This window comes from Python bivittatus, unplaced genomic scaffold, assembly GCF_059951505.1.
Source record: "Python bivittatus isolate LINGU-HERP-01145 unplaced genomic scaffold, Pbiv_v1 ctg000020_np1212, whole genome shotgun sequence".
Lineage (NCBI taxonomy): Eukaryota > Metazoa > Chordata > Lepidosauria > Squamata > Pythonidae > Python > Python bivittatus.
In genome coordinates, this window is record NW_028277030.1 from 63,211,820 (window position 1) to 63,237,351 (window position 25,532).

At 39.3% G+C, this 25,532-nt stretch overlaps 1 protein-coding gene across 1 annotated transcript in view; it reads left to right on the top strand.

Annotated features, from left to right (window-relative positions):
- The window catches only part of SLC35F1 (solute carrier family 35 member F1), a 216,407-nt gene extending 191,163 nt beyond the window's left edge, over positions 1-25,244 (top strand). Inside the window, exon 8 of the mRNA XM_088139919.1 lies at positions 18,014-25,244. Coding sequence (XP_087996045.1) covers positions 18,014-18,238 — 225 coding nt within the window. The 3' untranslated portion in view covers positions 18,239-25,244. The remainder of the gene's footprint in view (positions 1-18,013) is intronic.
- The last annotated feature ends 288 nt before the right edge of the window (positions 25,245-25,532 follow it).

Consider the following 25,532-nt stretch of genomic DNA (forward strand, 5'->3'; position numbering starts at 1 on the left):
TCTTCCATAATCTCAAGACTCCTAAATGAGAATCTAGAGGGAAAAATAGTCCTGTGCTAAATATTCCCAATCTTTCATTTTAAGGGCAAAAATAACCATTTTGATCAAGCAGAAATACACCCACAGTTGTAATGCCTTTCCCATTTTTATGTTTATTTCAATGCCAGTTTTCCTCTGTAAATGAAGCATCTTTCTCCTTGCAGAATTGGTCATGTAAATTATTTTTACTAATCATGGTTAGAATAAGGGGTAGGATACTGCCACATGTAACATTTCATTGCCAGTCAGATTTAGCAGCTGACAATGATTTAAAAGAGGCACTACAGAATGCAAGTAGGTGCACCACCTCGTTAAAACAGCTGTATCTTTAATGTAACTTCTTAAAACATCAATAAAAACCATACAAAATTTCCACTGAAAATTATGAAATTCAGAACTCTAGAATTACATATGATTTATAACATTGGAGGACCAGCCATGTTTGCATGTCTCTATAAGCTAGATTTTCCAAGGGATCTTGCCTTACAGTGTGCATCTGCAGACATTAGTGCTATTTAATGGTTAGAAGTTTAGACTAGGATTGGAAGGACTGGTTAAAAGGCTGCATAGCAGAAAAGCTCATTGGATGCTTTGGGGCTGGTCACTATTTCGCAGCACATTCCAATTCATGGATTTGTTGCTGTGAAGGAAAAAAAAAATAGAGAGAACGCTGCATATGCTCTGTGTAGGAGACAAAGAAGCTAAGGGTTGATAGTGCAGTGTTCACGGGACTCTATATACCTCACAGTACTTCTAAATGGTATCCCAGGCATATTAAAATACCGTACAATTTGGGGGGAGGAGTGAGTTTCCAACACTTCACAAGGTTTCTCTCATTTTCTAATTAAAAAAAAATTGTATATGTAAAGAAATGTCTAAAGAAATTGCCAACCCCAGAAAATAAATAATTTAACTAAAGACCCTGTTGCAGGTTGCACATCTTCATTTTGATGTTCAAAGCAAGATTACTGCACTGTAACAAAAACAAGAACACACTCTTAACATAAGCAAGAACAAATACTGACTTCTTGTTAAGAGGATGCAAGTAAAAAATACTGGTTTTCAGGTCATGGTGAATATACCAGGGAAGCATTTTCTCTGATTTGTGTATGACTCATTACTGGAAGGAGGACTCAACCCAGAGGGTCAAGCAAGGTGGACCAATATGGTTGTTTGTGGCAACTCAAGAGTTGTTGCATCATGACTTATCATGATGTATCAACTCTTCTAGTATGAGAGAAGCAAAAAGCCTGGAAACATGGGGAATTATCTTGATGATTCTGACTGATGTAAGAGCAAATGTAATATCAAAATATGGTCAACATAAGCCAGGTTTTTAAATTGAATGTTTAAATATCCTGCTTGTTCAGATTAATTCTTATGTATAGCTAAGGAAAAGAAGCCGTTATTAAGCACATCTGCTGCATAAGGGCATTTTGAGATTTCTGCAGCTGGACAAAATCGAGTTCCAATTTTGAATTGAATAACCTGGATGTTGTGGATTGCAAGTAACTTAATGTGATATTTTCAACTTGTATCTAGCAGATGCCTTCAGTTTCCTGTGGTGGTGTAATCCGTAGCTTTGTTCTTGTACAAGGAGTGAAAATATCCCTGATCGCTGTAGGCATAAAGCATTAATATTAAATTGCTTGTGTTAATTATCATGCTGAGGATAATTTACTCTGCGTGTTTTCCACCTGCGCTGGTTTCAGCCCAGCTGCTCTTCTCCTCAGCTACATCATCCCTTTTCTTTTGTAATTGTTGACCAATGGACAAAAGCCTCTCTTCAGGGGGGAGCAAATGGCATTACGGTTAATTAGAACCATCTCAGCATTTTAATATCTCTTCCGAAACACAACGTTATAATGCTTTCACGGAGTTGCTGGGCTTTGCTGTCTCTCTCATCTGACCTATAGCAAAGAAAATGGAAATCAAAGAAAATGTAAGGAACTATCTTTATTGAGCTTTGGAAATTAACTGGAAAAGCATTTTAGTGTTCAAAGGGGTTGAATCATCCTAACTTACCATTAGAGCTGAACTTTTCAAGATTTATGATGTGCCTTGCACTTATTAGTGCCAGAGGCTATGTTGGTGCAAAGATGATGAATGCAAAGAAGGGAGAAATATGGCATTATGACTCATGAATAATTGAGGAGATTATTTATAATGTGGGGAATTGCATTCATATTTTATTAGACTATAATGACTTAGGAGTTATGCTTTAAGAAAGTAAGTTCCCTTCAAAAAAACACTCAGAATGAATTTGGTCTTATAAAATCACATGTAACTGTAACTCTCAGTAATTAATAATTGATCTTGCTAGCACACTTACAATGGCCAAGCATCGTCTATTAATCTTTTCTCACACAGCAAAACCACAATAGATAATATCCTCTAGCAGTTTAGTGCTGGTTTTTGTTCACACTACCATCAGAAATACTCTTACCAAAGCAGGATTCATCGTTCATCAGAAATAGTTAAGTATTAAACTCCTGGAATAGAAGTCCTAAAGAGTCATTCTTTATCATCCTTCAGGGAACACCTGAAAAATGGCAATCTAGATAGTTCAGAGCCTTTTCCTCTGTCCTTCAGAACTGAAAGAGGCAGAACATGCTTTCTTAAGCTTACACCTTCATTGTTTTTCAGGACCACATAGAAGATACTGATGAACTTCCTTGTGGTGGTCCACCCCCAAACCTTGACGACCATTAGACAGCAACAAAGAGGGAACATACTCACTCTTTGCTTTCATTTTGTGGTTGTCCAGATCTTTGCAGTTCAGATCTGGTAGAAGTACTTCCTTCTGTCTCTCCCATGGCCTTACACATCTCATACTTCATTCCACACCTACTAGTACAACCTTTCATGATGTCTACCTTTCCTATCCAACACCATATCTAGTGTTATTCCACAGAACTTTCACTTCAGGCAAAAGTCAATTATTTTAACTGCAAGCCCTCCGGTTTGCTCATCCTTCCCTTCTTTCAATGAGGAAAGAAGATGCAATTGTAATTCAAATGACAAAGAAGGCAGGTAGAATGCCTGGTGAGATCTTGTCTGGTAGCCAGAGCATAGTGCTGGCAGTGCTGATGCAGGTTGAAACCAAGACTTCAAGGATCCAGAGCTAAAAGTCCACAAAGTCCAATCTGGAGTTATAGCTATAAGAGACAAGATGCAGGGATGGAAATAGGCAGCCAATGGCATACAGCTCCAGGAAGATGGAGCAAGGCAACAGCAGAGAAAAAGAATGGTCTGTGTCAGGCTAGACTTCCACAAGCTGGCCCACATCATAAAGACCAGAGCCCAAGAGCAGAGCAAGGATACATGAACACAGGCCCAATGATGGAGGGTTGTTTCTAAAGGTGAGCAAGGTTCTAGAGCTGTTCCTAAGAAGCCCCAGTTGCAAGTACAGCTCAATCAAGGGCCTTATCCTTGCTTCCCATGTAACCAAGCAGCTTATCTTGCTCTGGCCTTCAAAGTTGCTGGGACATCCTGGGGCTTAGTGCTCTGCCAGAATCTAAAACTACAGTGGGGCAAAAAAGTATTTAGTCAGCCACCAATTGTGCAAGTTCTCCCACTTAAAAAGATGAGAGAGGCCTGTAATTTTCATCATAGGTATACCTCAACTATGAGAGACAAAATGAGAAAAAAAATCCAGAAAATCACATTGTCTGATTTTTAAAAAATTTATTTGCAAATCATGGTGGAAAATAAGTATAAAACCCTCCAAAGGTTTTCCATGGGAGATCTGGAGACTGGCTAGGCCACTCCAGGACCTTGAAATGCTTCTTACGAAGCCACTCCTTCGTTGCCCGGGCGGTGTGTTTGGGATCATTGTCATGCTGAAAGGTCCAGCCACGTTTCAGCTTCAATGCCCTTGCTGATGGAAGGAGGTGTTCACTCAAAATCTCACAATACATGGCCCCATTCATTCTTTCCTTTACACGGATCAGTCGTCCTGGTCCCTTTGCAGAAAAACAGCCCCAAAGCATGATGTTTCCACACCCATGCTTCACAGTAGGTATGGTGTTCTTTGGATGCAACTCAGCATTCTCTCTCCTCCAAACACGACAAGTTGAGTTTAGACCAAAACGTTCTACTTTGGTTTCATCTGACCATATGACATTCTCCCAATCCTCTTCTGGATCATCCAAATGCTCTCTAGCAAACTTCAGACAGGGGGTGGAAACATCATGCTTTGGGCCTGTTTTTCTGCAAAGGGACCAGGACGACTGAAGCATTTCAAGGTCCTGGAGTGGCCTAGCCAGTCTCCAGATCTCAACCCCATGGAAAACCTTTGGAGGGAGTTGAAAGTCCATGTTGCCCAGCAACAGCCCCAAAACATCACTGCTCTAGAGGAGATCTGCATGGAGGAATGGGCCAAAATACCAGCAACAGTGTGTGAAAACCTTGTGAAGACTTACAGAAAACGTTTGACCTCTGTCATTGCCAACAAAGGATATATAACAAAGTATTGAGATGAACTTTTGATATTGACCAAATACTTATTTTCCACCATGATTTGCAAATAAATTCTTTAAAAATCAGACAATGTGATTTTCTGGATTTTTTTCCCCATTTTGTCTCTCATAGTTGAGGTATACCTATGATGAAAATTACAGGCCTCTCTCATCTTTTTAAGTGGGAGAACTTGCACAATTGGTGGCTGACTAAATACTTTTTTGCCTCACTGTATCTGCTTGTTATCTCCCTGGTCTGCCTCCTTCATTTGTTTGGTTGATTGATTCCTTGCCAGCTCCCCAGGTGATAGCTTGTTGGATCAGGCCTTTCAGCCTCTGACTCAAAGGAGTCAGAGTAGACCAAAACAGTAAGAATTGCAAGATGCTATTCAAAGTAGTAGAGAAATAGCATTATGTATGTAGTTTGGCTTTCATTTGTATGGCTATATGAAGCCAGTGCTATTAGGAGTTGCAGTGTATTATCTGTGAGTAGAATGTAATGAGTAGATAAAAGGATAAAAGGAACCATGAGTAGATAAAAGTGCAGTCTGCAAGCTGCCAGTAAAACCGATCTGCATACTGGGTTTCTCTTGTTATTTTCTATGTTGGTTGTTGTAACAAACATGACAAGCACTGGGCAAACAGTGGCATTTGCCTGAGGTAAAAGATAGAAAGCAGTAACAAGAGGCTGAAGGCCAGTGCTTTCTGCTATGCAGCCTGCCATGTACTTCTAAATAGCTTGGTGACTTCAGGTGCAGTGCATGACATTGTCCTATTACCATTGCTGAAGCGAGTTTCAGCAATTGCTATAATCATCTTTCATACATGGAATGTAAGTAGCTGCCATTTGGACCTTTACTCAGACAATAAAGAGTTGTGGAATGGCTTGGCTGATGGTCTTGACTAATTAGCTTTCAACTAGGATAGAACCAGTGGGAGACCTTTCCCTCTAGACCCCATGAGAAAGCAGTACATGATGCAAAATTCAGCAACAGCATAAGGGTCAGATTTGTACTACTTCCTGTTTTTCCTATGTGTGTTACTATTAATGCCTGTCCAGAGGCCAGGTCCATTCAGTAATATACGGTAGAATATCTGAAATAGGCTTGGATTTGTCGCCAAAATTACTTGGAATTCATCCATGAGAGAATCAAGGATATAGCTGTTCACATTAACATCTTTTCTAGGTCTTTTTGCCCTTACAATTTTGCCCTTACAAATTATTTTTAAGGTAACATTTGCCCCATAGTTTTGAGTCGTATTTGCCACACTATTCATCATCTCTATGAAGCAGTGCTGTGTACTCATGTTTAAGTGTAAATGCAAACAAAGGTTTGAATGCTTTTAATCAAGTCAAAATAGAGAATCAGACTTCCAAGGATCCAATTAACTATTGAAGAAAATAATTTTCAAGACAAGGAAACTTGATGGATTTTCAGCTGAGTCCTTTTTAAAATACTTCTGCTTTGCTTTGTGAAACAGCAGCTAAAGCTGTCATACAACATCATTTTGAAGACAGTGTAGTAATCTAAAAACTCCAAAGGTTGCTGGGTAAAATGTTGTTGGATTTCAATTTACTATTCATAAATCACAAACCTGTGAATTGTAGAATAATTTATAATTGCCATATTTAGTCAAAAACTGCACTGCATAAATAGGCTGCAATGGTATGCAAGAAAGTAACGAAGTATTCATCTCAAGCATTTTACTTTTCATTTCTAATTGTTAATGCTTAAGAAATGTCAGAAATATTAATTTTCTAGAAAAATTACATGGATGGTGAATGTTGCTTAGTTTCTCTGTTAACAGACCCCATCTACCCTCCTAATGGACTGAAGCTATGTGTGCCTGAAAACTCATTTAAAAGTAACCATTCCCTTAGTGAATTAATAATTTGATCCTTGTAAGTCTTTCCCCATACTAGTAAGGCTAATCTGGTCTGACATCTATTTTTGCAAGAGTAGATGTCATTCACTCAGATCTTTCGGTGATGTTGATAAATATCTTCAGGTACATAGGAAAAACTGAATAACTTTAGAGCAGGAATGGAATCCTATATTCTGTATGTCATCACGATACTTTTTGAGCCTTTGAACCACCCAAGATTACTGTGCTGGGTGTTGATGGTGCAACTTGTCACATTTTCTCAAAGTAAAGGCTAATAGAAGTAGGTTAAACTAAGCTTAGTGCAGCTAATTCGTCTTTCAACTTCCAAAACACTGAGGACATTTTGGTCCTCCCTTCCTGTGGTGACATGACTGCTTAAGCACCACTCTTCCTGTGGTCCTTGGAGACCACAAAAATGACTGCCCATCCCTCGGTGTGTATTTTTAGATATAGGTACAAGTTTATATTTTTGTTTTTATTTAAATTATATGAATTTTATGTGGTATTACCAATGGTATAATTGTTATGTTGCCTCCAAGTTTTTTTTTTCCAAATAAATTGTGTTGCTCTTTTCTTCATAGGAAAAGATAAGCATGAATTAATACTGTCAGTTGATTCTGCTTTTTGACACTGTGGCACTGTATATTCAATCTTAGAGATTTATCATTGTATGTAACATAGACTTTACTTTTGAAAATCAATAGATAATTTACAAAACAGCTGCAGTTACAATTTTTTTTTGTCTGATGTAGAAAAACATGAGAAAGATGCTACAGAGAATGAAAAAAAATGCAATTCAGGCACTTTTAGGGGTTTTGTTTTCAAGGCTTTTGTTCAGTGCTCATGTACATTTAAACAAATGCTTTAATTGGATTTTGTGCAAACAGATCATTGAAGAGAAAAACAAGAAATACCAGCCAAAGGAAACATAGGAATTAGTCTTATACAAAGTTAGACTATTGCTCCATATAGCCCAATATTGTCTGCTCTGATTGGCAGCCCCATTTCAAGATCTCAGAAGTGTTTTACATCTCCTGCTATTTCACTCTTTTAACTGGCAGTGTCAAGGACTACAACTGGATCATGGCATAGAAAACATCTGCCTACCTCTGAATTATGAAACTACTTAGGTATACAGTGTGGCAAGTTGTTGGTTGCTGCTATCTGAGAGTTGAGTTTTTCTCTCATACCTTTTACAGAAAGGACTAATTGTCAGCAGGTGAAAGTGCATGCATAAAACAGAAGGGGGGAGATAAATGAATACATTTTAAAATAAATCTTCAATGTGTTTGCTTCTTTCTCTTCAATCTTATATAAACTCTGGTCAATTCTATGTTGTTGTGGCTTTGTATGGAAGATCTGCACCTAGCAGGGCTCTATTACCTTACCGCCACATGACAGAATTCAACACATACAATCCAAGATAACATATGGGTGAGCTTTCTTATCTTACAGAATTCTTTCATGGTGATCTTCCCAAGCTTGTATAAGACTTTTGCTTTAATAATTCATTAAAGGAGCACAGAGTCCGGATCATGGGAAGTAATTGATCCATTCAACTCTTCTGTGAACAGACTCCCTTTGGAATATTGTGTCTGGTTCTGGGTACTAAAGTTCAAAAAGGACAATGACAGGTGAGGACTACCTGTCAGAAGAGGACTACCAAGTTGGTGAAAGGTCTGCAAACAAAGCCCTGTAAGGAACAGTTAAAAGATATGGGAATGTTTAGCTTATGCAAAAAACAGGCAAGGGAACATATGATAGCCATCTTCAAAATCTGAAGAATTGTTACTTAGAAGGAGTGGACTTGTTCTCTGTTGCTCACCCAGAATGCAGGACTAGAACCAGTGGGTTAAAACTACAGGGAAGCAGGTTCAGGGAAACTAGACCACAGGAGGAATTTCCTGATTATATGAGCTTATATGAGTGAGACAGACTGCCACATGAAATGATGAGTTCTCTTCATTAGAGGCCTTCTAAAAGAGGCTGGATGGTCATCTGTCCAAGATGCTATAGTGGATCCTGCACTGAGGAAGCAGTCAGACCTCTAAGATCCCTTCAAACTCTGTGATTTGATGTTAAAAGAAATAGTGACTTTCCCTTAATTGAAAAGCATCTCAGAATGTTCTATTTTCATCAGTCCCCTGATCCGCTTGTACTCTCCTTTTGACTGAAAAACCTGCTTCTGAAGGTCAACTCTCCACAACAGGGTGGAGAGATACAGTCCGGAGAGTTGCTGTAGGTAGGGAAGAGTTGTGAATTTTGAGCGTCCTGCTGCCAAGAAGTCCAAAAAACATATGGGAAGAAGATGATCCCAAACCAGTTCATAACACCACCAAGAAAACTAGTTGAATGCAGTCATTCAGCTCAAGGATTTATTTCTTTTTATTTGCACAAGTGGAAGCCTTTCTATTAATGCATCTTGGATGCATCCCTGTTTCTCCTTTGATTATTGCTGTTGCTCACTTTTTAGAATTACTAGTGTTCAAGATAGTGGAAACTCATTTAACTCATTAATAAACTGTTTTCAGAAATGACAACTAGAGATGTTCCTTTAGCTCAGGCTGGGAGGCCAAATTATTTCCCAGCTGGAAGCAAAGGAAACATCAGGAGTCAATTTTGCAAATGAGACGGAGCAAACAGAATTTGCTCCTTCTCATTTGATTTGATACCCACCCATGGTGTCTGTGGTATGGCATTTGAGAATCCATCCTGGACTCATAGAGTTACATTTTAGAGTGCCACAATGAATGAAATTACTAGCCCTGAGAAAAGAAGAAAAATAGAAGACAGGATAAGATAATGTGGATTAATAAATGAGAATGCATTCAATTATTCACAAAATTGGTAACAGGGAAAATTGCTTGTGGACTCTGGTCTCATATAACAGGAGATTGCAGAAAAACCGCCAGACATCTGGAGATAGTTTCCTATGACTGTGAATAGCAAGATTCTATTATTTCTGCATTTTGGAAAATAAGTATTAAGAGCAATTAAAGAAACATGAGTATTGTGATTTAAAGACCTTGCCCTGTTATTTGCCATATCATGGAGACAGCACGGATTTCCACGGTGTTAGCCTTCTTATAACAGCTGCAAAAATTAGCATTGTAACAAATTGGAAGAAAAGCCCTTACACCATACAAAAGGCTTAACAGAGTTTGGGAGATAACATTAACAGCCACGCTTACATATTGTTCGAATGGCATTGTAAAAACCAGATTTGTAGGGGAACAAATAGCTTGTAGTGTTGAGATATTGTAGATAATATTTATTACATTATTTGAGCCATTTATTTGCCATTATTCTAATGAGATATGAATGCATAATATAAATACAGTTGCTTCCTTGTTATCTTTGTTACTTAACTATTTTTAAATCACATACTCCATAAATTTGAAATATAGCACATTCAAAACCAAAAAGAACCGGGTCTCTTTTTTAATATAACAATCTATTGTGAATATGGCTGAGATTAAAACCTAGGAAAATTGAAATCTTGTTGATGTCTAAAACAGCTTTCCCTAAGCTGGTGCTGATAAATACCTTGAAAGGCTGTGCTGCACTTTCGATCTAAGGGCAAATAGGTGCTTCAGAGTTTGCAGGGGGGCTTACACTGCATCCAATGTGTGCTAAGATAGGACCCACACAGTCCAAAACACCTTTCTGTACTTTGTGGTGCTTTGTAGTAGCCTTATTTCCTGGCAAGTACAGCCAACTTGGGTTATAGAGGACACAAGATTAGGTAAGGTTTCCTTTGGACTGTTAGTGATTTTTATGGCCAATAAGATATGGAAACCATTTGAAATTTCTCTGCCTGCCAAGCTTCCTGCCTATAGCCACTATCCAACAGAAGTTGATTCTTTCTCTCTCCCTCCCTCCCTCCCTCTCTCTCTCTCTTCTGTGACCCCTTAACATTTTCACATATTTAAGGGGCTAAAATTAACGACATGACTTGACCATTTAGCAATGTGAAATAACCTCGTGAACTCATCAGCCCTAGTAAAAGATAATGGATTCATTCTTTTTTTTTTAACCCAGAAATATTTTAATATACAATTATATTAATTATTGTTAATACAATTTAGGACTTTACACCACATCACTCAGCCTTTAAAATTGAAAAGAAATGTTCAGGACAATCTCACATCACGCCTAAACCTTTTATGGTTTCTATGGCTAAAGAATAATTTTAAAACTAAATGACTTTTAGCCTTATCAGTGCCAAATGCTAAAGATGACCTGCTCTGAGTTCTGTTGATTTGAGGAAGAAAAGGGATATTCCTTTCAAGAAAGGAAAAAGACATAATATGAAACCAGTTTGCTTTTCCCAACAAGACATACCCTGAGTGGAATTTGTCTCATCATATAGCTATCAATGCATGAGATCTGGTCTGGCATTCCCTTTATTTATCCCAATCTTTGAGATCTCTGGCACCCTTCCAGTTCTAGAATCTCCCAGCTTCTCAGAGTTTATTTGAAGGATTACAACAGAGGGAACAAAAGAGATGAAGAGAGATATGGAAGTACGTACCCACAAATACACAGTTTCTTTCCCTTTGCATGGTAGGATGTGTCCTAATGCATATTATGTATCTGTGTGTGTATGTATTCATACACAAATACTGTCTGCAGTGTCTGGTCAAGAAGAAATCTGCAATAAAAAGTGGGTATTAGCTGGTATGAGCATCATCTACAATTAAAAGTTTGGATGCAAAGCAATGTCAGAAGAAAGCAAGCTCTTAGAGAAACCTCTCCACGCTGCTTTCTTCTGGAGGGACATTTACACTCAGGTTGAAGTTAATGAGTTGCTGCTGCAAACCGTTTGCCCAACTCTGAAGGGGAATTCACCCCGTGTATATGGGGGAGAAAAAGAGCAGAATCCCAAGATAGCTCAACTGTATGTGCTTGTTGTCAGACTCAACAGGAAAGGAATAAGCCAAAGGCCCAAGCTGAATCCATTACTGTACCCCTGATGGTGAGCCCCACCAGCCTCCAAGATAGCAATGCACCATTGATTACTACCAGCAACTGACACTTCATTAAAATTGAACTTCCCTTGAAGCCAAGGGAAACACAGGCGCCCACCAACACTGCGTGTGGATACAGTGAATACAAGAGAACATTAGAAAAACAATAAATGGGAAGGGGGAAAAAGGCTTTATTTAGACATGTTTCTGAGTTGCCAGTCCCAATATCAATAAAAACAAAAAAAGACTCATAATTATTTAGCAGTGACTTTCTTTAGGTCAGGGGTGTCTAAAGCCTGGGACAGTAGTGGGCGGCTGTAGGATTCAATAATTCAATATTTTAGCCTCAAGGAAAGCAGTTACAAAATCAATGTTGATTCTCTTCCTTTTTCCCCCTTGAGCATATTTCTACCTGGCCATTTACCTGGTGTTATGTGCTTGCTCACTTGCACAGTCTCCAGAACATCTTTGCCCCTTCAAATCAGAAGTGCTGCGTGACCCACTACTTTGAACATGATACAGGTAATCCTCATTTAGCAACTATTCACAATTACAATGGTAATGAAAAAGTAACTCTTTGACCAAGCCTCACATTTATGACCTTTGCAGGTCTGTAAAGCAAAGGAAAGCTGAAGTAAGATGGTAAGCACAGTTGCTTTTTCATTTCACTTAATGACAAGTTGCCAGTCCCAATTATGGTTGCTAAATGAGGACTACCTGTAATGGCTTAAATATAATCCCAGATCCTCTTGGATGTGGAGGCCATTAATATTAATTAACAATACATCCTAACTAAGAAGAGAAGAAAGTGTCCTTACATTAACACTTAGCCCCTGAGTTGCTATTGATTTCTTTAAAAGATCCAAGAAAGTAAAACTCCATCCATGTGGGCTGATGCACATAGTTTTAGTATGTAAATGTTTTATGTGTGTATTGAGCATTTACACCAAGTTATAAAGTATACTCTATTCATGCACACATGTGCACTACATATAAGTAAATTGAACACACACACATATACACACCCAGGATTTTGTGATGTTGAACTATGGGTGCATAAGGAAAATCTCATCATGCAAAAGTGTGCAAAGTTCTGGAAATAGCGGCTTGTTTATTGCAGAACTAAAGCATGGTCAAAATATAAATCCAGGGAATTAGCATTATGTACATTTTATGTATTTAATTTCTTTGATTTATATGGCTGCCCATGTCACAATAGCAAGTCTGGGCAGCTTACAATATTTAAATACAATACAAAATTTAAAAACAATCTACAGGGGAAGTAGTTTTCTTTTTATTCAAGTCCCAACTTGTCACATTACAAATCTGCATTCAATAGAAGCAAATATGTGTAGCTCAGGATTGAACTGTGGAGTCCTTGGAGTTCTCTGAGCTTGGTTGTTTTCTTGCAAACGTTTCATTACCCAGCTAGGTAACATCTTCAGTGCTGGAATGGAATGGGGTTTGCTCTCTGTTTATATACTGTGGCATGCCCTGCCAGTGTTGGTGGGGTGGGGGTTTTGTTTTTGTTTTTTCCTCTGGTAATTCCTTGATTAGAGTATTGTTTACTGCTTGATTGTATGCCTGGTGGTAATCACTGCTTATCTGGCTGATGATTGCTTGTGAGGAGATGTTCTGGTCTTTTGTTTTCTTTTCTATTGTCTCTTTTGAATAGTGTGTAGATGTTGTTTATTTCTTGGTGCCTGGAGGCTGTGTGAGAAAGAACAAACTTAAACTGAACCCTACCAAGATGAAGCTACTGTTTATGCATTGGGGTTCCTCTACATCCCCTGTTTTGTCTCTGGACAGGGTTGCACTGCCCCTGAAGGAACAAGTCCATCACTTTGGGGCCTTCCTAGACTCACAGCTCCTGCTGGATCAGCAGGTAGAAGCTGTGGCCAGGGGGCTTTTGCCCAGCTTTGGCTGGTGTTCCAGTTGCAGTCTTACTTGAGATGGGAGGACCTGACTAGTGGCTCTCACCGTAATCACCAATTGATTAGACTATTGTAACATGCTCTACATGGGGCTGCCTTTAATAACCACCTGGAAGCTTCAGTTGGTGCAAAATGCAGTGCCCTGGGCGCTCATAGATGTTTACTGGTGGCCAAATATTATACCTATTCTGCAGGCCCTGTATTGGCTTCTTATCAGCTTCTGGGTACAGATTAAAATGCTGGTTGTACCCTATAAAGTTCTTTATGGCTTGGCACTTACCTCTAGCAGATAAATAACAAGACCCAGAAATAATTGCCTTGAGAGTCCATGTGATACATACTGTATTATGTTGGGAAGCTGCAGGAGCTTCTTCTGCACTAACACAGCTTTGAGTTGACTGAGAAGCGCATCAGGGGACACACATTTGCAGCATACCTTTCCCCAATGTACTGGAGATTCTGGCTTGAGGATTCTGATAGTCTCCACACCCATGGAGGACACCAACCTAGAGAAGGGAGCTGTAAGAGAGCTGAAGAGAGATGCCTGTTTCCAGTTTCTGCCAAATGACTCTGTGCTTCCCCATCTAGACTCCCAGCAATACTTCCAGTAGTAGTATGTGCTTTATCATTTAAAACCCATTATCAGGATTAATAATCTTGGGACCCTCTTTGCCCCAGTCCTCTCTTATAACTCATTAGTAGATCCTTGTCAGGCAAAACCAGAGTAAGAGGCAGTCATCACTGATCGTTCATTGGCCTGATAAGACAGTTCATCTAGAAATTCTCCAGGGTTTGCATGAATGCCAATGGATTCTATATGCTATAGATGAGGATCTGGACTCTCTGTATCTGAGGGCAGGAAGCCAAGCTCACCCCAGCAGAAATGTAGTATCCCTGTAGAGAGACATTGATGGTCAGGTACACAGTCCATTTTGCAAGTGAAGTCAGGGATAACAACCAGGGAGTCAAGAGCAAGATATCCAGACCATTACATAAGGTGAAGGCATTGTTGCTAACAAATTGAACTCCCAAATAATGTACTTAGGAATGCAGCCACTCCCAGCCTTAAAATGTTGATCTTTACCAGGCTTAGTTCCTTGATTTCAGATGCTGGCAGTGCTGAGGTTCCCTGGCCATTCCCATTATTTGCAAGGCCTGTCCTGTAGAAATTCATAATGAGGAGAGAGGGAGTTCTGGTGACCTGAAGGCCCATAGCAGCTTCTTTCTCAATGCAGGGTTGGGTTCACAGTCGTACTTTAGAGATCACAATACTGAGCTTGTTTTCTATCTTGCACAGTTTCAGTTATGATCAGGACGCCTAGGATTATTCAAATCATTCATATGCATAACAGCAGAAAGCTGCACAAAACCGATCTTATCTTTCTGAATTCAATGCCAGGTGAAAACTGCCCTTCAGCATTACTGCTGTTTGACATGATATTTTTAGCTGCCAAAGCAATAGGGTGGCTGCACAAAATCATCTGGTGAGATGTCACAAGAAGGAAAAGTGAGATGTTACAAGAGGAAAAGAATTAACTGGCCTGTCCACTAAACAGCCTCTCCCTGACATTGTTTGAACTTTCCTCTGTAGGGTTTCTTCTCTTCTGAAGTGAGCCAGTTACAGTCTAACTGTGGAAACTGCAGTAGGTGCAGATGTCATCAAAACTTTCAGCTGGTGGTTGTGTGGCATCTGTGCATGTGTGTGAGTGGATGGTTGTGTATGTTGATGCGTGCATTTTAAGATAATTTAACCATTTGTCAACTTATCAGGTGTGTATGTGTGCGTGTATACACATACATACAGTATACACACATATACACATACACATACATGCTTTGCATAAAGACCTGTGGCTGTATCAAACAATGAAAGATAAACTCCAGGTAGCTGTATTTCTGTTAATATGCAATGACTCCACGAAATAGTCTGAACATTGTAATTTTCTATCATTAGCAGATTGTTTGTCCAAAACCAAGTCTGCATTGTTTTGCAAAAGGTCTTCTTTTTTTTGAACAGGTTTTCCATTTTTCTTCACGTATGCTAGTTAATCAGTACATATTTGATTTTCACAGTGAAAACTAGGTTTGTGGTGGGCTACTGTCCATTTCCAGCAGGCAAGTTGACTCAAAGGAACCTTTGAAGGCAATGTATGTGGTCTCAAGAAAAACTGCATAGTTAGAATCATTCGCTTAGTCATGCCTTATTTATTCAGAGACTCTGAGGATCTTTTCTGCTTGATTTGGAACAGCCTGGTTTCCTGTGAAGAACTTTCAATGTGGACACAGCAAAACTATTTTTTTAGCTTGATGCTATTGATTTTCATTTTAATCTTGACATGTATGATATTTAGTTAGTTCTCACAGGTAGCAATACGTTATTTTCTTTACAGCTCTGTATGTAGGTCTGGGGGAGGAGCTGCATGTGTGTGCGTGTATGCTCACAGAGACTCATGTACATATGTAGAGCTTTTATAGTACTACATTAAAAATAGACAACTTTGAAAGAAGGAACTGATTGCTATTTGCAGCTCAAAAAAGCCCCCTCCCACTGTGTTTAGGGATGTTTACAGTAAATGAAATGGAGTGTTTCACCACTTTGTAGACATTCCTCATAGAAATGTACAAAGTCTCTATTATACCTATTCACACCCATACACAAAAATCAAACCAGGCTGAGTTTGCTTGTTTGTTTGTTTTTTCCTATCTATTCATGATTGGTTCTCAGGGTACCTGAAACACTTCCTTATCAAGAAACTCTAACCATCTTTTCATAAACTTGATATGATCCTTCTGATTCTTTTGTGTTTTAGTCACTGGATTTTTACTTCTGCAATTGAAATTCTGAAGGTTTTATCTGAGAACATTTGCTTCCTAGAAAATGGTAGTGATCGTTAGCTGAAAGGAGTAAAAACTAATTAACTTACTCTAGCTTACTTATTGTTACAAAACAATCACACAGTTGATTTACAGTGGGGCAAAAAAGTATTTAGTCAGCCACCAATTGTGCAAGTTCTCCCACTTAAAAAGATGAGAGAGGCCTGTAATTTTCATCATAGGTATACCTCAACTATGAGAGACAAAATGGGAAAAAAAATCCAGAAAATCTCAATGTCTGACTTTTAAAGAATTTATTTGCAAATCATGGTGGAAAATAAGTATTTGGTCACCTACAAACAAGCAAGATGTCTGGCTCTCACAGACCTGTAACTACTTCTTTAAGAGGCTCCTCTGTCCTCCACTCGTTACCTGTAGTAATGGTACCTGTTTGACCTTGTTATCAGTATAAAAGACACCTGTCCACAACCTCAAACAGTCACACTCCAAGCTCCACTATGGCCAAGAGCAAAGAGCTGTTGAAGGACACCAGAAACAAAATTGTAGATCTGTACCAGGCTGGGAAGATTGAATCTGCAATAGGCAAGCAGCTTGGTGTGAAGAAATCAACTGTGGGAGCAATAATTAGAAAATGGAAGACATACAAGACCACTGATAATCTCCCTCGATCTGGGGCTCCACGCAAGATCTCACCCCGTGGGGTCAAAATGATCACAAGAACGGTGAGCAAAAATCCCAGAACCACACAGGGGGACCTAGTGAATGACCTGCAGAGAGCTGGGACCAAAGTAACAAAGGCTACCATCAGTAACACACTACGCCGCCAGGGACTCAAATCCTGCAGTGCCAGACGTGTCCCCCTGCTTAAGCCAGTACATGTCTGGGCCTGCCTGAAGTTTGCTGGAGAGCATTTGGATGATCCAGAAGAGGATTGGGAGAATGTCATATGGTCAGATGAAACCAAAGTAGAACGTTTTGGTCTAAACTCAACTTGTCATGTTTGGAGGAGAGAGAATGCTGAGTCGCATTCAAAGAACACCATACCTACTGTGAAGCATGGGGGTGGAAACATCATGCTTTGGGGCTGTTTTTCTGCAAAGGGACCAGGACGACTGATCCGTGTAAAGGAAAGAATGAATGGGGCCATGTATCGTGAGATTTTGAGTGAACACCTCCTTCCATCAGCAAGGGCATTGAAGATGAAACGTGGCTGGGTCTTTCAGCATGACAATGATCCCAAACACACCGCCTGGGCAACGAAGGAGTGGCTTCGTAAGAAGCATTTCAAGGTCCTGCAGTGGCCTAGCCAGTCTCCAGATCTCAACCTCATGGAAAACCTTTGGAGGGAGTTGAAAGTCCATGTTGCCCAGCAACAGCCCCAAAACATCACTGCTCTAGAGGAGATCTGCATGGAGGAATGGGCCAAAATACCAGCAACAGTGTGTGAAAACCTTGTGAAGACTTACAGAAAACCTTTGACCTCTGTCATTGCCAACAAAGGATATATAACAAAGTATTGAGATGAACTTTTGATATTGACCAAATACTTATTTTCCACCATGATTTGCAAATAAATTCTTTAAAAATCAGACAATGTGATTTTCTGGATTTTTTTCCCCATTTTGTCTCTCATAGTTGAGGTATACCTATGATGAAAATTACAGGCCTCTCTCATCTTTTTAAGTGGGAGAACTTGCACAATTGGTGGCTGACTAAATACTTTTTTGCCCCACTGTAAGTAGCCTATTTATGGCCCTGAATTTTAATTTGATTTGGTACAGAACAGCTTTATATGACTGCGTACAACTCAAATATGTGTCCACTTACTGCTTTCTGTGATCTTTTTTTTTTTTTCCTTTTGACTAATGTTATTCTTCTTTCCATTTAGTTTTCAGGACTTTATCTACTGTCATTCTTCACAATCCTTGTTGGCCTGTTGCTGTACTTCTCTACATCCACATACATTGCCCAAGATCCACGGGTGTACAAGCAGTTCCGAAATCCTTCAGGACCTGTTGTAGACTTGCCAGCCACTGGGCAGCTAGAACCTTCAGTAACATACACCAGCCTTGGCCAGGAAACGGAAGAAGAATCTCATGTCCGTGTCGCCTAAACTCAGGCCCTTGCCACCCTTGGTGGAGTTTGTATCACCATTATCTCTGTATCATTCATAGAGAAAGGTATTTTCCAGATGCAGTTACTCCAGTCGGCTGCAAGGTAGCAAACAGGGGAGGCTTGTTAAAAACAACCACCACCACCATTAAAATCTTTCCAAGAATCCTTGACTAGAAGCTGTAACTCACAGCCCTTTACTTAGAGCAGTGCTTTTCAATCTGGAAATCTCATTAAGGTTTTCTTAAGAAGTTCTGAAATGGTATGGAAACTTTCCTGAAGGACAGTTTGCCTACCTCCAAATTTCCACTGGAATAGAACCAATATGTATCTTGTAGAGGGCACACTCAGTTGAGGGTGAGGCAAACAGGCTTGGCCAGTGCCATATCTGAATCAAAAATCTACCTTACCTACCCTAAGACTCTTCTGCAGTGTGCTGGAGAAATGCAGAAGACTCAGTAGATTCTGAGGTGGGGGGAGGGAAGGGGGAAACATCACAAGGAAACTGGTGGGCAGGCGTCTCCCAATGTCACTTCACTAACCTTTTCCATATAGAACACTGAACCAACAGTACAATATTAAGGACTCTGAACAGAATGAAGATGACTTAAATTGCTCTGATTCTTAGCAGAAATGCCATTTAAGTCACAAGATGCTATGACATAAAAGATATTGGAGATGGTTTTTAAAATGTTGGTTTATAGTGTCTTTTGTCCAAAGATTGACTGTTTGGGAACACCATATCTAACAGATAGGATGAACTCTGAAAGATAATTCTTCATTCAGATATATTTTTCCTAACCGAGCAGGCAAAGTGACACTGGTAGACTATTTTCCACTATTACATTCATACATTTTTCATTTAGAAAATAAATGAAATACTGAGAAATATTTTTGTGCAGTTTTGCCTAGATGGGCTTTAAAAAGAACGTCAATGCAGGTGATGTTGATGGGGAAAAGGGATGAGGTGAGAACTGAATACTAGATGAGAATTGGAACAGTTGACTATGGATGGGTTATCTTCAGTTCTTTTCAACCCCTAAAGCTCCCACCAGTCCTTTCACTTCCCTCTTTCCAAAGCAAAACAAAAACAAATAAGAACCCCCACACACCCACCTTTACCTGGGGAAAAGAACTTTACAAGACAGCGTCAAATGCTCCAATCAATGGGTAGATTCCAACTGGAGATCTGGGACTTGACTACAAGTCCCCAAATCCCTGTCAGGAAAATTCACTCTGCACACCAGTTCCCACCAAGAATGAGTACTCTTCCTCAGTGACAAATACTTTCTGGAACATTAAAACAAATCTATATTCAAATTCCAAGTAGCCAGTGGGAAAAGATACAAATTTTTGCATCTGAAAAAATGCCTGCCACCGCTGCTCCTCACCTCCTATTTTTGGCTTGGGGAAGTGGGAGGGAAAGAGGTAGGTGTTGGATAGGGCCTGTTTAGTGTGTTTGAGTGAAGACTTGAAAACCTCTGAGTATTTTCAGGATGAATGGGGATGTGATCACCGATTGCTAGTGGAAGGGACTATAAGTATAGGAAGTAAGAAAAACATCACTGTTGGTAATTAGCACTTAATGCAACAAGGGAAAAGCAAAGTAGGGCCATATGTACATAGACCCTATCAACTTTTGTCCAGTTGAGGTACACAGAATCTATACCCTAGTGCCATTGTGTTCATTCAGCTACCTTAGCTACCTGGTTGCCCATTCTCTGAAGCCTTTCTTAACCTGGGCCTTCCTGATGTGTTGGGCAGAATTCTGTCACCTCCAGCCAAGCTGCCTCGGAGTTCCACTCCAATGCCTCTCGAAGGCCAAGGTTGGGGAAGATGGCTCCGAAGAAGTTCTGGGAAGCCATGGATGGACAGCTACCAGTATTCATCTCTATTCTAGGAATAGGTTGAAAATAAATTTTTTAACCTTTTTTAAAAATATGTGCATAATAGTATAGTAGTCAAACACTGACCTTTTAAATATTTTTTACAGTAATACTGCGGGCAGCTGAGGTTTGCCATTTGCTGATGAGGAAATTACATTTCCACTTTCCATGTCTTAACCTTATAGATACAAACAAGTTTCTCGCTCTTCGCAAATTTAGTTGCTACTAAAAAAAAAAAAAATGGAACACTTTTATAGACATTCTGTCCAAGAGAGGAACACAGGAACAGCAGACCTGTGCTGCTCTCATTCACAATCTGATACTGGCCAGATGTGAATTGTTTAGAACTCAATATGTTTAGAGTTTTTATGCTTTACACCATATTTCTAGGGGGGAAAAATCTACATGACTGATATTTCTTCTGAATCTTTGTCCATTGTTTGTTTTTGCTTTCAATCAATAATAATACTTAATATTCATTATTTCCGGTATTGGAGCTCTAATGTTATAGTTCTCATCAAGATTGACATTGTGACTGCATCTCTCTTTGTCTCTCTCTTTTACACACACACACACACATATGGTTCCCCCTTCTGGTTGCATTGGCCACTACTGTAGAGACAGTGGGATTCACTAGGGTTCAAATGATAAATGGTGCTAGATAATGTAGGCAAGGAAGGGAAACTAGTCCATTCCTGGTTCCAGATGCAATGGCTGCTTAAATCCTTTGTCTCCTAGTAGGGACTGCATATTCCTTTTCTTAACCAAATTCCTCTGGTCACTGTTCAGTGGCTCATGCATTATGCTCAAACTGCTTTATTAAAATATAGCCTCATTTCCTGTTTACCACTGGGTTAGGAAAAGTACACAACTGATTTTTCCTCTCTACAAAATTAGTTTAGTAACTCAGCAGTAGCTTTATTTCCCTCAAGAATATTGGGCAAATCTATTCTTTTATAATTATGTATTCAGAAATGTAAGAAAGGGTTACAAATTACAGAAATGTAATCATCTGAAAGAAGTTGGTGACACAACAGTTCTCAAGATACCTCCCACTTCCCACCTACACAGAACTGGACTCACTTGAATGGCATTCAGTTTTCATAACTAGGGGCTTGGGCTGGATTATGGCTATAGTTCTTACAAAGAAAAAGAGGCACAATACTTAGATGTTCATAGTGTCACAGGCAATCCTGGGATCATCTCCTGTCTTTTAACATCAGAACAAAGATACTTCTTTGATTTGTGTGCCTTGAAGCTGAACGAAAAACAAAAAAGTCCTTGATTTCTCTAGAGCCTCTAGTTCTTGAAAGAAAACCAAGATAGCTATTGGTTCAATGATAGGAAAACTTTTCAAGATGTGTTGTTAGAATGGAAGAATCAAATAACTTCATTTAAAACTTACTCTTTCTACATAGTTGATCACAAAAATACTAGGGCTGTGCACATTTCAAAAATGAATCGGAACAAGTACTTTGGATCCTCGGTGGTATGAATACAGCACCTCTCTGCTCTTCGTTAAGAGCCAACTTGGTTGGTCGGCTGACTGGCTTCAGGTTTCTGAGTGAGCCTGAAAAAAAAGATACATCTGTTTTAAGCCTCACAATGTAGATGCACTAATTTAATTATTTGGTTCATTAAAGCAGCAGGATCTTTTTTTAGGCTAACTCAGAAGCCTGAGGAAACATGTTTGTTTTAATAAACAGCAAAGAGCTGTTGTGTTTGCAAGAGGTCTGGAGCACTTTTTCCTAATAACATTTGAAGCATGCCCAGCTTTATAAAAATACTATTTTACCTACCTCAAGAGAATGAGAGCAGAGATAAGGCTCTAGAGCAGTGTTTCTCAACCTTAGCAACTTTCAGATACGTGGACTTCAACTCCCACAATTCCCAAGCCAGCATGGCATCTTAAAGTTGCTAAGGTTGAGAAACACTGCTCTAGAGGTACTGGATTTTTCTTGAATGAGCTTAGTTTGCCAAGAGGCCTCTTTCTTATCTTCTTAGTACAGAAATCTTGCAGTTTGCAGTGCAGTCAAGGTAAGCTACTGCATTTTTATATGTGAAAATTATATTAATGAAGTCCATTCTTTAAATTGGTCTTCACATTAATCATAATTCCTGTGAGAGCTGCATGTTATGGCACCATCATGTGACTATGCTTTCACACATTCACAGAGAAATGGGGAGAGGAAAATATGCAGTATTCCGTTTTGGAATTCCATTAGGTATAATTATGGTAGTACAGAACTAGGGGTGTGCACTACTTGAAAACATGTTTTCTTTCAAACTCAAATAATTGTGTTCCAGAAGTTCTCCTGAACCATTTTGGATCAGGCCTGGTTCAGAAGAAAGAAAACCTGGAACATTTGGTTGTTCTGGTTTTCAGCCCAAACAAAATCCAAAGGAATCCCAGAGTGACTTTTCACAGAGCGAAGAGCACAAGATCGGTGCATGTTGCCTTCTCTCTCCCATACTCTTCCATGTGGCCTGTGGGCCAGACCACAGCACCCTCCTTCTCTTTCCTCTCTCTCTTCAGCCCACAGCTAATGTCCCACCCTCATCCCAATCTTCCCAGGGCTTTCCCTTCTCCTTCCCCTCTAGCTACATCTGATGTTTGCATATGCCAGTGCCAGAAAAATCCTTCAGCCTTGGCGTTTTCCCATTCTTAGGCTCCCCAGTCAATTCTGACCAGAGGAATCATGTTTCAGTCCATACTCAAAATAAAACTGCCCTGCCTTGTTCTGTACACAGACCAAAACATTTGAAACATATGATTTGGTCCAGGCATGAACCACCTGAAATAAGCTGTTCCATGTGCAAAACTTTATGCACATGGAACATTTACACATTCCTCTTTACAATCTAATGCCCTCAGATAGCAACCTGACACGCTGTAGCACTAACTCCCCTTAGCTATAGACAGCATGACCAATGGCAAGAGATTATGGGAACTGTTCAACACACCTAGAAGTAAGTTTGCTCACCCCGATTCACCTAGTTTATAATTCACATGGCCCCCACTGGTTTTCTGCACAAAGAAGAATCCAACAGTGGCTCTTGGCAGCTTTTCTCAACCAGCTGCTCTCCAGATATAAAACTAGAAGCCCCAGGATTTGACTATTTTAGTTGGGAATTCTAGGAGTTAAAGTCCCATTATATCTGGGAGGTGCCAGGTTGGGTCATTCTGAGATACCTGGGTGGAAGCAGTAGCTCTTTGCATAACCAGTGCTATAAAGTGGCCTTTTTTTCTGCTAAATTTTGCATACGAGGGAAAAATCAATTTATTAAGATTATTTTGTAAATTATTCTGTGACAAAGATTCTGCATTAGTTTTTGCAACAGTCTTTCATCTGTTGGGTGAAGTATACTGCTGTGCAGAGGAAAGAAGCAGAATTAGAAATCTCAGCTATAAAACAATTGTGCAAATCTACCATTTTTTTTGTTAGAATCAAAATGTTACTGCCAAGTGATCATTTCTATATTTAGAGCAAATATCATTCCTGAGGGTCTACATGAGTTCCAGGCACTGCTTAAATATCACTGATCTAATCCTTCACTGATGCTTAAATATTGGCTTGACTCCTTATATCAAGTCTCTCTTGATAAATGTAGGCTTTAATTCTGAATATGCTTGGATGTATCTAAGAACAGGGTTTAAGTGTGTTCAGGGGCCTTAACTGTTTTCTCAGGTTTTAAAAATCAGAAGTCAGCTGATGGGCATTGCCATCTCCCAGTCCTTTTTGCTACCTTTTATACCAATTAAATACCTTTCTCTGAGTCTGTGGTCCCATGCTTGATCTTAATGACTTATTGAAGAATTCATGTCTTTATTTTCTTGCTTAAGCATTCGTCTTTCATAACTTTTGAAGACTTTTATTTATAGTATTTATTTTGTAAGCCAAATGTTGTTGTAGGTTCTTTTTTAAAAATAGCTCATTCTTATGACACTAATTTGTAGATTAGTCTCAGTAGAAGCAACTTGGGTGGGAGGCATCTCTCAGTTCACTGAAAAGTGTTCTTACTGAAACAGAGCATTGCAAGTTGCAATCTTTCAAAGGCTGGAATGCCACCATTGAGAGATTCACCTCCCCCCGCCAAAAAAATATTTCAACTTATTCTTTTGCATGGGGCAAGGAGGGGTAGACAAGGGAGGTGGAAGGCTGGAATGTTTAACAATGGAAGCTGCCTTATATTGAATCATTATTGCTCCATTGAACCCAAATAATGTTTACTCTGGCTGGCAACACATCTTGGGCAAAGATCTGCCAGTCCACCGAGCTCCTATACCTGCAGACAATGGAGTTTGACCTCCCTGCCTTCTGCTTATAAATCACGTGTTTTGCTCCTGGACAGTAGGCTTTCTTCTGTCCAATTCTTCTATAATTGAACATTGAAGATTGTTGTTAAGTGTATCTACTGCCTAAAATGAAATGCCAATATAAATTGATAGACACATAATGAAAAGTGAGGTCCATCTGAGAGGGCTACTTTGTCTGAACAGATAATTTCTTGCCATTCTGAGAACTGTGGGGGGCATCAGCAAAGATCTTTTGGTTCAGCAAGTAGCTACACTATCAATTTAACCATTGACTTCACAGGAAAATGGATGGACCAGTTCCTGGAGGGAAAAAATGTATTCAGCTATCCTGTCAGTGCTGATATAGTTCAGCAATTGAATGGAAACTGTAGTGACAATTTGGTTTGTCTTCAACTTAAGAACTCAAGAATACAGTCAGCAACCAAGGTAGACCAAGCAATTGACGTTTTGCGTCACTGTGTCAGATGAAGATGCTTCCGTACATAGTTTTAGATATTGCTAACTTGTGCCATTAACATTTCAACCAGTGTGTCGTATTTTCTCTTTTTTAAAATGACATTAGTATTATCAAGCTAGCTATAAAAATAAATTTTACCCCATGGGTAGGATTTTAATTGTTAAATGCCATAATAAAGCACACTAATTTTGACACTTACAAATGGAAGTAAGAACCAAAAACAAGGAATGTCCACAATATTCACTGAGAACAAATTATCTTCTGTTTTGATATTTGCATGCTCCAACATGGACTGGCTGTGGCAATGTAATGCCTGTATAATGTTTTCAAATAAAAGAAAAAATAATCCTTCATATAAGCCAAGACTGTTTTTGTTCTGAATCAGAATCAAGTGAACATTCTCCATCCCAGGTCCATGGCAGATGTTTACAATGTACAAGGTCACCCTTTTTCTCCTTTACTGCTTCTTTAGATAGCCCAGACATTTGTCACCATTGTTAGACTCTCAGGGGACCAAGATTCCATATTATATTAACCCAGAAGCAATGTTCATGCATGATGATTGTGGACTCCTGATTATTTTGTGTCATTTGATTCTTTCTGAACCTACCTTACACTTAAAAAAAAAAAATCT